The 12,418-nt window shown below is 45.8% G+C and overlaps 1 protein-coding gene across 2 annotated transcripts in view; it reads right to left on the minus strand.

The window, feature by feature from the left end:
* The window catches only part of SLIT3 (slit guidance ligand 3), a 718,206-nt gene that overhangs the window by 152,707 nt on the left and 553,081 nt on the right, over positions 1 to 12,418 (minus strand). For both annotated transcript variants that reach the window (XM_027520392.1, XM_027520393.1), the window contains exon 9: positions 5,562 to 5,703. In XM_027520392.1, the coding sequence (XP_027376193.1) occupies positions 5,562 to 5,703 (142 nt within the window). The remainder of the gene's footprint in view (positions 1 to 5,561; positions 5,704 to 12,418) is intronic.

Here is a 12,418-nt window from a genome sequence, read left to right on the forward strand (position 1 = left end):
CCTCACAGTCAACAACCCAATATGCAGTACTTGGGTGCAATCTCAAAAATGTCAAAATGATCTCTGTTCGTTTCCAAGGCAAACCATTCCATATCACAGTAATCCAAGCCTATGCCCCAACCACTAATGCTGAAGAAGCTGAAGTTGAACGATTCTATGATGACCTACAAGACCTTCTAGAACTAACACCAAAATAAGATGTCCTTTTCATCATAGGGGACTGGAATGCAAAGTAGGAAGTCAAGAAATACATGGAGTACCAGACAAGTTTGGCCTTAGAGTACAAAATCAAGCAAGGCAAAGACTAACAGAGTTTTGCCAAAAGAACACACCAGTCATAGCAAACATGATCTTCCAACCACACATGAGACGATTCTACACATGGACATCACCAGATGGTCAATACAGAAATCAGGCTGTTTATATCCTTTTCAGCCAGCCGAAGATGGAGAAGCTCTATACAGTCAGCAAAAACAAGACCGGGAGCTGACTGTGGCTCAGATCATAAACTCCTTATTGCCAAATTCAGAATTAAATTGAAGAAAGTGAGGAGAACCACTAGGCCATTCAGCTATGACCTAAATCATATCCTTTATGATTATATAGTGGGAGTAAAGATAGATTCAAGGGATTAGATCTGATAGAGTGCCAAAAGAATTATGGATGGAGGTTCATAACATTGTATAGGAGGTGGTAATCAAAACCATCCCCAAGGAGAAAAAATGCAAAAAAACAAAATGGTTGTCTGAGGAGGCCTTACAAACAGTTAAGAAGAGAAGCTAAAGGCAAAGGAGAAAAGGAAAAATACATCCATCTGAATGCAAAGTTCCAAAGAATAGCAAGGAGAGATAAGAAAACCTTCCTAAGTGATCGATGCAAAGAAACAGAGGAAAACAATAGAATTGGAAGGACTAGAGATCTCTTCAAGAAAATTAGAGATACCAAAGGAACATTTCATGCAAAGATGGGCTTACAAAGGACAGAAATGGTATGGACCTAATAGAAGCAGAATATATTAAGAAGAGGTGGCCAGAACACAGAAGAGCTATCCAAAAAAGATCTTAATGACCCAGATAACCACAATGGTGTGATCACTAACCTAGAACCAGATATCCTGCAGGGCAAAGTCAAGTGGGCCTTAGGAAGCATCATTACGAACAAAGCTAGTGGAGGTGATGGAATTCCAGTTGAGCTATTTGAAATCCTAACAGATGATGCTGTGAAAGTGCTGCACTCAATATGCCAGCAAATTTGGAAAACTCAGCAGTGGCCACAGGACTGGAAAAGGTCAGTTTTCATTCCAATCCCAAAGAAAGGCAATGCCAAAGAATGTTCAAATTATCGCACAATTGCACTCATCTCTCATGCTAGCAAAGTAATGCTCAAAATTCTCCAACCTAGGCTTCAACAGTACGTGAACTGAGAACTTACAGATGTTCAAGGTGGATTTAGAAAAGGCAGAGGAACCAGAGATCAAATTGCCAACATTCGTTGGTTCATAGAAAAAGCAAGAGAGTTCCAGAAAAACATCTATTTCTCCTTTATTAACTAAGCTAAAGCCTTTGTCTGTGTGGATCACAACAAACTGCGGAAAATTATTAAAGAGATAGAAAACTAGACAACCTTGAGAAACCTGTAAGGAGGTCAAGAAGCAGCAGTTAGAACTGGTCATGGAACAACAGACTGGTTCCAAATTGGGAGTACGTCAAGGCTGTATACTGTCACCCTGCTTATTTAAGTTATATGCAGAGTACATCATGAGAAATGCTGGGTTGGATGAAGCCCAAGCTGGAATCAAGATTGCTGGGAGAAATATCAATAACCTCAGATATGCAGATGACACCACTCTAATGGCAGAAAGCAAAGAGGAACTAAAGAGCCTCTTAATGAAAGTGAAAGAGGAGAGTGAAGAAGCTGGCTTAAAACTCAACATTCAAAAAACGAAGATCATGGCATCTGGTTCCATCACTTCATAGCAAATAGATGGGGAAACAATGGAAACACTGACAGACTTTATTTTCTTGGGCTCCAAAATCACTGCAGATGGTGACTGCAGCCATGAAATTAAAAGACACTTGCTCCTTGGAAGAAAAGCTATGACCAACCTAGACAGCATATTAAAAAGTAAAGCCAATACTTTGCCAATAAAGGTCCATCTAGTTAAAGCTATGGTTTTACCAGTAGTCATGTATGGATCTGAGAGTTGGACCATGAAAAAAGTGAGTGCCAAAGAACTGATGCTTTTGAACTATGGTGTTGGAGAAGACTGTTGAGAGTCTCTTGGACAGCAAGGAGATCAAACAAGTCAATCCTAAATGATATCAACTCTGAATATTCATTGGAAGGACTGATGCTGAAGCTGAAGCCCCAACACTTTGGCCATGTGATGTGAAGAACTGACTCATTATAAAAGATCCTGATGCTGGGAAAGATTGAAGGCAGGAGGAGAAGGAGATGACAGAGGATGAGATGGTTGGATGGCATCACCGTCAATGGACATGAGTTTGAACAAGCTCTGGGAGATGGTGAAGGACAGGAAAGCCTGGCGTGCTGCAGTCCATGGGGTCGTGAAGAGTTGGACACGACTTAGTGACTGAACTGAACTGAACTGTGCTGATTTAGACCTCTTATTTACTCAATTAAGGCAATTTCTGTGTTTATTATACATACTATTTATATACAGACATATATTTATAATTATATAATAATCACACATATAATTAAACACATTTCTATTACACACAGATATTCTTTCTTGAGTGCCCATCATTTTATAAAATGAAGAATATTTTTGACAATAATGGTAATGGAATAAGGAAGTCTAGAATGTTAAAATAAAAGATGCTTCTTCAAATGGAATCTTTTTGCTCAATGGAAAAATATCACATTGTTCTTGTTATTTTTAATTTACCTCATTTAAGGAAAAACTCAGTAATAATCAGACAGGCTTTCAGAAATAACTAGTCTAGCCTGTCCATGTTCCTTTTAAAATTCAATGTTCAGGTGTGAGCCCAATGGCCTAGGTATGGTCTGGCCTCCATGGGCTTCCCCTCCAATGTGGATGTCTGTGATTTCTCTCCTTCATATGCCTGATCTGTGAGCCTGTCGAGCCCGAGCTGGAAGTGTAGGCACATGGAGCAGGAAAGGAGGGTGAGCAGGCCTGAGCTCCTGAACCAGGGCTGTTGTGGGGGTCAATGGTTGCAGCGTAGTTATTAGACTGGCCTTTTCCATCATGCTATGGTTTGAGACCTGGCCAAGGGAAGCTCTGTGGCTGCCAAAGAGAAAAGATAAAACCCGACAGATGGAAGGGGAAAGAAGTGAGGCAGTGCAGAGACAAGAATGTTCAATGCGAATCTGAACTGAGGCATGAATTGGCAGGAATTCTGTCTTGACATCCACCTTTGGAGGATCAGAGTCCTACTCTGGCCTGGATGGAAGACGAGGGGCAGGCTCCTGTAACGAGGAGCACAGGGTGAACCAGGTGGAGAAGGAGACCTGGCTGACAAGGGAAGTGGAAAGATCACGGGTGCAGAAAAGGATAGAAGAGGGCAGGGGAATGGATCAGGAGAGGCAGAGAGGCTGGGAGGGGCCGAGAGGGACAGGTGGTGAGGTCTACGTGAGGCCCGTGGAAGGAAGGGTTCTCCAAGGCTGGGCAATGGACCACGAGGAGTGAAGGCACATCCCAGTGAAGCACAAAGGGAAGTCACTGTTGTTCTTGCTGAAAGAAGACTGAGTCAAGGTGGGGGAAGGCACAGGAGGTACAGATGCCAGGCCAAAACCACCCTTGGCTAACGCGTTCCTGCCCTCAGGAAGGGTGTGGAGGCACAGATCCACTGGGGCTGGGTGAGAGTGTTTCAAAGGGAATCAGAGAAAAGTTAGCAAAGCAGATGAAGCAAGAAGAAACTAAGGCCCCCGTGTTGTAAGCTAGATGTTTCTTCTTGTCTCAGTGGGTGAAACCAAAGTCCCTAAAATGCACCATGATCTGGCCCCTCATGACCCCTCCGACCTCAACCACTAACACTCTCCCTTGTGCTTACTCCACTCCAGCCACACTGGCCTTCTGGTATACCTGGTACAGCCCTACCTCAAGGCCTTTGCACACACTGTCCTCTCTATGGGCAACACTCTCCTCCAGATAGCCACTTGCTTTTTCTCGCTTACTTCTTTGCTTTTCTCCACAGAACCTCCCATCTTCTACCATATTATCTGACTTACTTTGGTTTGTTTACTGGTCGTTGCTCTCTTCTCTCCACGGCAATGCAAGCACCATAAGGGCAGAAACTTGGTCTGTTTTGTTCATTGCTGCTCCCTAATCGCAGAATTACCATTGGACCACAGTGGGCTCACAAAAGATGTTTGTTGAATGAATCCGTGAATGAATGAAAGGGTCAACTTGGTCACCCACTGGAGTGCATTGGCAATAGAAGGGTGTACGTAAGAGGAGAAACAGGTGGCAGAAGAGGGGAAAAGGAGAAGGAGCGGGAAGGAGGGGGAGTAGGGGGAGCCGAGATGTAGCAGAGAGGTGAGGGAAATGTGTACCATATCTTTTATTTGGAGGGATTTTTTCTAATGATGTTTTCAGTGAGAGGGGTTCCATCTAACCGATGTTTAATAAAGCCATCTAAAAGTAAAGGTGAATATGTTATCAGTTATTGTCATGTAAGGAGTGATCTTGAGGTCAGTGTTCATTGACCTTCTAATCCAGAATGAGACACTGGCCATTTTTTAACATATGAGAGAAGAGTCGACAAGATTGAGCTACATGGACAAATGAATTTTCTTGGAATTTTGGACATCAGTGCACACACAGACACACACAAACTTGTCTTGTTACCTAAAGGCCTAATCTGGATGACAATAATCTGATTCAGAATGATGAAAAGCTCAGTCTCTTGCTCTATAACAGTAGCTATAAAATTAGTGCATTATTCATAAACTTTGTACCACCACCATTTTATGGAAGACTTGCCCTTGTGTCAAGGGCTGTATTAAGTGCTTTCCATGTGGTATTTCATTCACTTTTCATGACCTGTTGAGTAATACTATAATTATCACATTACTATAAGAAAACTGGAGATGAAAAAGAGCAATTATTTTGCCCACAATTATACAGCCAGTGCATGGTAGAATTAGGATATAATCACAGAGAGACTTTAGGGTAGGGAATGGTGAACCTTTACTATAAAGGACCAGATGGAAGATACATTAGGCTTCGTGGGGCTTAAGTTCCTTTGTCATTGCTACTCAATAATGCCCAACAAGAACAGCCATACATAATATGTAAATGAATGGGTGTGGCTGTGTTCCAATAAAACTTTATTTACAAAAATAGGTGGTGGACATATTTTGTCTACGGGTTGTCATGTGCTGACTGTGCTTGAGAGTCTATGCTTTTGACCCCTGAGCTGTAATACCTGGGAAAGTGTGGGAGGAGGGCAAAGAGATGGCTGAGCATTTTCAACAGTCAGCTCTAACAGCCCAACATGCTGCCAGTCTGCGGGGATTGGCCGAGACCACAAGGTGAACTCACTAGGGACAGATGGTAGCAGGCAGGCACTTACATTTCAACGATGCCCTCTGGCAAGTTGGCGGGAATCTCTGTCAGGCCCTTCCCTCGACAGTCCACGATGTTATTACTGCAAGTGCAGGCTGAAGGGCAGGAGATGGAGTTGGCATTGCAGGCTGGAGGCTCTGAGTGGGGGCCTGTGGGGTCAGAACACAGTGGTCAACTCATGTCAGTGTGAGGAGCTCCCTGGGCTTCTGTGATCCTTAACCAGCTTCCCAAGAAGGCAGCGCTACCTCATCACCTACCTGAAAAATGATCGCCAGCTGACATCACCCCTCATCTGGGAGTCACAGGTGCTACTGGCTAAATATTCAGCCAGGAGGAGATAGCCTGACCTTGACCTATTTCTGGATTCTTCCACCTGTTCTGTCATCTGATCGTGCCAGCTCTTCAGTCACAGAGTTGCTCTCAGAGTCAACTGCACATGGAAATACACCACTGGAATGCACAGCACATACCCGGGGACTGCTTTTTCAGGGGCCCAGAGTCTGAATGGCACCCCGAGGTTTTGATCTTTTATCTGGGGCTTGGCTACTGAGTTTAGATACACTTTCATTCCTTTCTCAAACCCAAGTGGGAGGAGAAAAGGTGACAGAATTTCCCCATTTGGGGCACTAATGGCCGAATGTCATCAACAGCAACATTCAAGGCCTGTTCAAATAGCGTTTCTGTCCAGAGATCATGCAAATAAAACTTATCTCATGAGAGATAAAGGTGAACAAGTTACTCCACATTTTGGGGCCTTAATTTTGCTTGAGGTGAGAACCCATGTGAATGTAATGCAAAGTGGTAAAAAAAGAAAAGAAAATGGTATGGAAGGTGCTTCCCTGGTGGTCCAGTGGTTAAGACTCTGTGCTTCCAACGCAAGACCAGGGAACCAAGATCCCACATCCAGTGAGGTGTAGCCAAAAAATTAAAAAAAAGAAAGAAAGAAAGAAAGAAAGCCAAGTGAAAATAAACATACACACTGGCAAACTAACTCAAGATTCAGAGAGTCATAAGAATCTTAATCAGTTTCTCTGGTGGTCACATCAAATCACTAACAGAAGTAAATTCCAATTTAAAAGATGGTGTATAAGTTTTCGTATTATGACTGTTTCTGCAAAGTGAAGTAAGACTCTCAAACCTGTGGTTAGTTTTTCAAACGTGGACAGGATGGTCCAAAAGGCCATTCAACCCAATGGCCTCCTCAGGACCTTACCACCCAGGGATCCAGCCAACAGGGACAATTTCAGTGTCTTTTCAGGTCCCCCTCTCAGAGCAAAGGGCCATTGGCTGAGAGCAGATTCAGACCAACTCTGCAAATATCCTCACTGTTCAGACATGGACTATCTGGTCGGGGGCTCTTGGCCAAAGATAAAAGGTGAAACATGGAAAATGTCTGTAGAGAAAGATGATTTTGGTTTGGCCCCTGTTCACTGCAGAAGCTGAGGCTGGGAAGCCAGAGCAAGTCTAGCCACAGATGTTGAATCGGAGGACTGACTGGGCCCGGGGCCAGTCCTTGTTCAGACATTGAGTGAGCCTTCCAGTGGAAGGCCCCCCACTGCATTCAACAGTCCCTGTACCTGGGGGCGGTCCTTCTTCAAGACTCAAATCGATGCCTGTGGCTCACTTAGGAACATTTGCTTTGCTAGAAAGTGCTAACTCAGTGACCAAAGCTTCTTACTTCCCTTGGCTTCACTTTCACACACACACACACACACACACACACACACACAATTTCAAAACATCCTCTTAGATGGAACATTCAAGAAAATATTCTTGTGTAGGGTACAAGGACTTCAAACTCTCCAGTATCACACTAGTGGATCTAACAGAGACCATGGACAATGCCAGTGAGATGACAATGTACATTAAAATCCCCAAGTGAAGCATTCCCTTAGAGAGCGAGGTGGTGCTGGCTTTGTTCCAAACTGGTAAAGTCTTTACACTTCTGAGAAAATGACAAACCCAGAGGGCTGGCCTGTAAGAAACTCAGGTCAGGAATGAGATTATCGTGGCCAAAAGTGTGGGCTCTGAAGTCGCATGGGCTCAATTTGAACCCTGATTCTCTACTATTATCCTTAAGTCCTCCTGTCTCAGTTTTCCCCATCTTTAAAATGGGGAAAACAACAAACCTTACTTCATAGCATGGCTTTGTTGTGAAGGTGAAATTAATGCATGTGAGGTATTTAGAAGAGTTTGTGGAACACAGAGCTCAGCCGTGTCATTTGTTATTGTTATTAACAATGGGTCTGGCTCGGCCACAAATTGTCTGCAGGATGTTGGGGGAGTCACAGTACCCACGCTGAACTTTTCTGCTGCCATCTCAGTGAACAAGAAGCTCCGACTGTACCACTGACACCCTTCTGAGTCTAAAGGTCAACCACTGCTCTTCAGACAAATGGAAGCAGGAGGACTAGAAACCTGACCGCCTCCCCTCCTCTGCTCCCTCTCTTTGCAGCTGGCAAAGAAGATCTATTGTGGGCAGGGCTCTCGTCCCCTCACCCACATCCTCCCAGGGAGGCACAGAGCAGGAAGGCTTCAGATGTCAGGGCTTCTGAAGTGCAGTGGTGCCCAGCAGAGAAAACCGCCGTGCCTGGCCCTCCACATCAAGGGGCTCGGGCGCCTGGCCAGCTAGGGAGACGTGCCACGCCCTGCCCCTTCCTAGAGGGCAAGTGTCAGGGGCTGCATGGAGCGCCCTGAGCCTGAGCGCTTGCCTTTCCATCCACTGAGGCACAGGGTCTCTGGCGGCCGTGCCTCTTTTGATCTGTCAAACTGTGATGTAGAGGGGGTGTGTCAGAAAAGAATGGAAGAAAGACATTATGTTCTGGTACTCCTATGGGCAAAAGGAGGTTCTGAAATGGAGTTTCTTCAAAGGGACCCCTTCTGACTTTTAGGCTGAAATGAATTCTGTTTAAAGCAGATCCAGACTGCAGCCTTGAGTCCCTCTGTAAACAAGTTGGGTGTTTCATGGGGTGGCTCTGATTCGGAAGAAAGGGTGTGCTGCATTGTAAGGGATGTTGTCAAGGCAAAAAAGCCTTTGAAAAGATTCCTTAACCAGGTCAGTAACAACACCTTTAATTACACAGAGGGAAACACTGGTAATTATAGCCTCTGTCAGCATCCTGGGCTGGCAGCTCCCCAGCCAGGTATTCACACGTGGTGAGGGTGCTCCCCTCTTGTAACAAAACACGGTCTAAGCCAGGCTTGAAAGATGAGTTCACTTTCCCTGCAAACACTTCCCCTGAGTCAATGCTGGAGGGGACCAAGCCCATTTCCCTTTGGGTCTCTGAATCCTGTGCTGGCAGGAGTCTCTCCCTTAGGCCTTGTGTCTCTGGACAGATGGATGTTAAATTCTACAAGGGCAGCAACCTTTCCACCTTCTTCACGATTACATCTTCAGTGCCTAGAATAGGGCCCAATACAAGTCAATAAACACACCTTAGGCGAGGGAGAGGATGAATCCATGAATGAAATTGGCTCAGAAGCCTTAGAGAGGTGGGGCCTGAATGTCACCAAGCTCTGGAAGGACCCTAGGGGCAGGCTCCCTGAGTTCCGAGTGCCCTGGGCTCTTGTCCATAGGATCAGTCCCAGCGTGGGGAGACGAGCGGCTCTGGGGAAACAGGACTCTCAGGCTGAAGCGCAGGTCATCTTAACCACAGTGAAGGCCACTGGTCCGGTCTCCTGCAGCCCCATCTGAGCCGAGAGCCCCGCGCGGATCAGCAGGGACGTCCAGGCCCCGCGCCAAGCTCTGTCTGCAAAGCCACCCCTCCCAGCCTTTCCTGTCCACACACACGGAGGCCAAAGAGAGTGGTGCAGGGGACAGTCAATTTCCAAGGGGGACTAAGCGCGGAAGCACCTACCTCTCTACCCAGCAAAATCTATGACTACAGGCTAGGAAGCAGAAAGGAATGGGAACAGAGTTTTAACACTGGGATAGGAGTGTGTACAGATCTTCAATGGGAGGGTCTCTCTAGGTATGCGCCTGCTCCATGCACATGTGTCCCCATTGCATGATGTGTTCTCTGGGGACCCATGAGTCCTCACGGTCCTCGAGCGAGCCTGCTGATGGGTACCACCCCCTTCCCTCCCTGGCACAGGAAAGGCCTTAAATCAGAGCATAGCGATGGACTAGCGGGTAGACCTTCTGTCACCTACTCTCTAAGGCATCCTCTCATAAACTTAGCAGTGCACAGGGACTTGCTCTTCCTTTCCTCGTTTGAAAGTGAGTGCCCGGGCTCCTCTGCTCTTGGACCTCTTTCAGGCCCAGCGTGAACACGCTACTGCCCTGGGGTGGAAGGATGTGCTCATCAGAGCAGGGAGACGGGCATGCGGCCCAGGTGCCTGCCTCTGCTCTGGGGTACCATCTCACCTTTCCTCAATCACTACCAAAGCTCGAGAATTGCAATAAGGAGTCAAAGCTACCTCAGAGGTACTTCAACGAGGGAGCTGAGATGTCCAGCCTTCAGAGATCTCCTAAGACTACCGGCCTGTGGTCCAGTGTCTGGAGGGAAGGCAGGGCAGAGCTCGGGGGGGAACAGACACGTTGGCCCTTCCTGATCTTACTGGTCATCAAGGGAGCTGCTTCCCAGCCCTGGGAGCCCTCAGCGAGGGAGAGGGCAAGAATGCATTCCCAGCTAGAACTCTCACAGGGTGAGAGCCTGTGGGTATACCCGCATGGACACTGCACAAATTCTCCTCCCTCTACTGACTACAAGCTGCCCTCCAGTTCTACAGGAGAGGAAAAATGGAGACGTGACCAGGGCAGTGATCAGCGTTGACTCCTGCTCAGCGCTCACCGCATTTTTGTTCTTCTCCTTGTTGACAAATGAAGGTGATCATCATCCTAAAAGCCCAGATGAGTGGGGCTGAAGTCACTGAACTTCAGATCCAGAGAGGGCCATGGAGATGGGGTAAAAACAGAAGTCTTGAGAGAGGAGCATGCGTGCCCAGGGACACAGTTGTGCCATTCTCCCAAGAGTAGCTAACGTTGGCGGGGTACTACCTATGCGCTGCCTTAAGTGCTTTGGATGTGTCATCTCACTTGACCCTCATAAAACCCCTGATGTAGGGACTTCAGTGGTGGTCCAGCGGTTAAGACTCCACGCTGCCAATGCAGGGGACTTGGGTTCTATCCCTGGTCAGGGAACTGAGATCCCACATGCTGCACAGTATGGCCAGGAGATTAAAAAAATTAAACTAAAAACAAAAAAATACCCTGACATAGATCCATTATGTTTATTCCCATAATAGAAGGGCTCTTCTACCATCTCCTCTGCCAAGAAGACACCCACCATGCTTTTCTATTGCCCTGAAACAGAAAACTTCGAAGTCCTGAAACCTTGGGCGGCAGGAAGAGAAGGCTCAGGGGCAAGACTCAGACTGCGTCAGCCACACTGGAGACTGCTTGACATGCTTGTGTTAGAGCCGGATTTCTTTCTGTCTGTCTTTAAAAAGAACTTCACCCAGTAGAATGAATATAGTTGGAAAATCCAATGGCCTGGTGAGCGTGTAGAAATAAATTAATTCCAGTATTCAAATTAAGCATCCCTGTTGCCCTCTGGCCTTTCAAAAGCCAACAACAGACTGAATGACAATGGGACTCAAGCAATTATGATGAGAATATAAATGAACGTGATTTAAATACCAGAGGCATGATCATTTGGGGAATGACTAAATAAACCTAATAATCTCATTCCTGCAATGTCCAATTATGGTGTTTTAATTAAAACCTCCTAAGGAGATGGGCGGCTAGTCATGGCTTACCTTAATTATCTTTATACTTAGTAACTAGTCTCAAATTTTAAAAAAAAGGAAGTAGAAGGAGAAAGTTTCTCGTTTCCAAGGAGACACACCTATTTCATTTTAATAATAACTGAGGAAGAGTTTGTTGAGAGGCTGTTAGGAACCAGCAGTGCTCTAGGTGATGGGGCACCTGGAAAAAGTAAGACATGGCCCTTTATTACTAGAGACAGGATCGATCTTCATGAAGAGATATCTCACATTCAAAGACACATTAACAGGTTCAAAGATGCTCAGAGGATAGTGGGAAGGGTTAACTAGGGAGTTTTGGATCCACATATACACAGTACTATATTTAAAACGGGTAACCAACAAGGAGCTACTGTACAGCACAGGGAACTCTGCCCAACGTTAAGCGAAGCCTGGATGGGAGGGGACTTTGGGGGAGAATGGACGCACGTGAATGTACGGCGGATCTGCTCGGCTGTGCGCCTGAAGCTGTCACGTTGTTAACTGGTCAAACTCCAGTTTAAAATAAAAAGTTTTAAAAAGATGTTCAGAGGAAAGAGATAATTAACTCAAGAGGTCAAATATTTAGCTAATACCCTTGACCATATTAAGGCACCAGGAAACTGACACAAGGAAGAGAAAACCTAGAGTTTAAACTCCAAAATAAGCCCTTTACCTAAGGATGGGAAACAAAATTCAGCAACTTGCAACTCACATGAGCCTAAACATGGCCAAAGCAGAACCTTTTCTCCGATCTATCGTATGAACTCATAAAGTCCATTCAGGAACTCTTCCAGTCCTATGGCCCTAAGCTTTCTCTTAAAACAAGGGAAATTAACAGACAAATCCTTTCAGCAAGAGCGAAAGGAGACCAAGCAGTCCCACTGTATATCATAGAAAATCATTAATAATAAATAAAATAGTCTCCCACCCTTGTGAAAAAGTCCCAGTTGTCTCCCCAGGGGAGTAAACTAAACGCCTTTGATTGAAGGGGACCGTTGACAGAGGAGATGAATTTTACCCAAGTGTGCTGCTAGCAAATTTCTGGGTTAACTGGCATCATAAGAAGCCTGTAGCCAGGGCTTCTGGGGAGAAGAGGCTGGGCTCCAGACAGCCAGA

This window comes from Bos indicus x Bos taurus, chromosome 20 (assembly GCF_003369695.1).
Source record: "Bos indicus x Bos taurus breed Angus x Brahman F1 hybrid chromosome 20, Bos_hybrid_MaternalHap_v2.0, whole genome shotgun sequence".
NCBI classification, from domain to species: domain Eukaryota; kingdom Metazoa; phylum Chordata; class Mammalia; order Artiodactyla; family Bovidae; genus Bos; species Bos indicus x Bos taurus.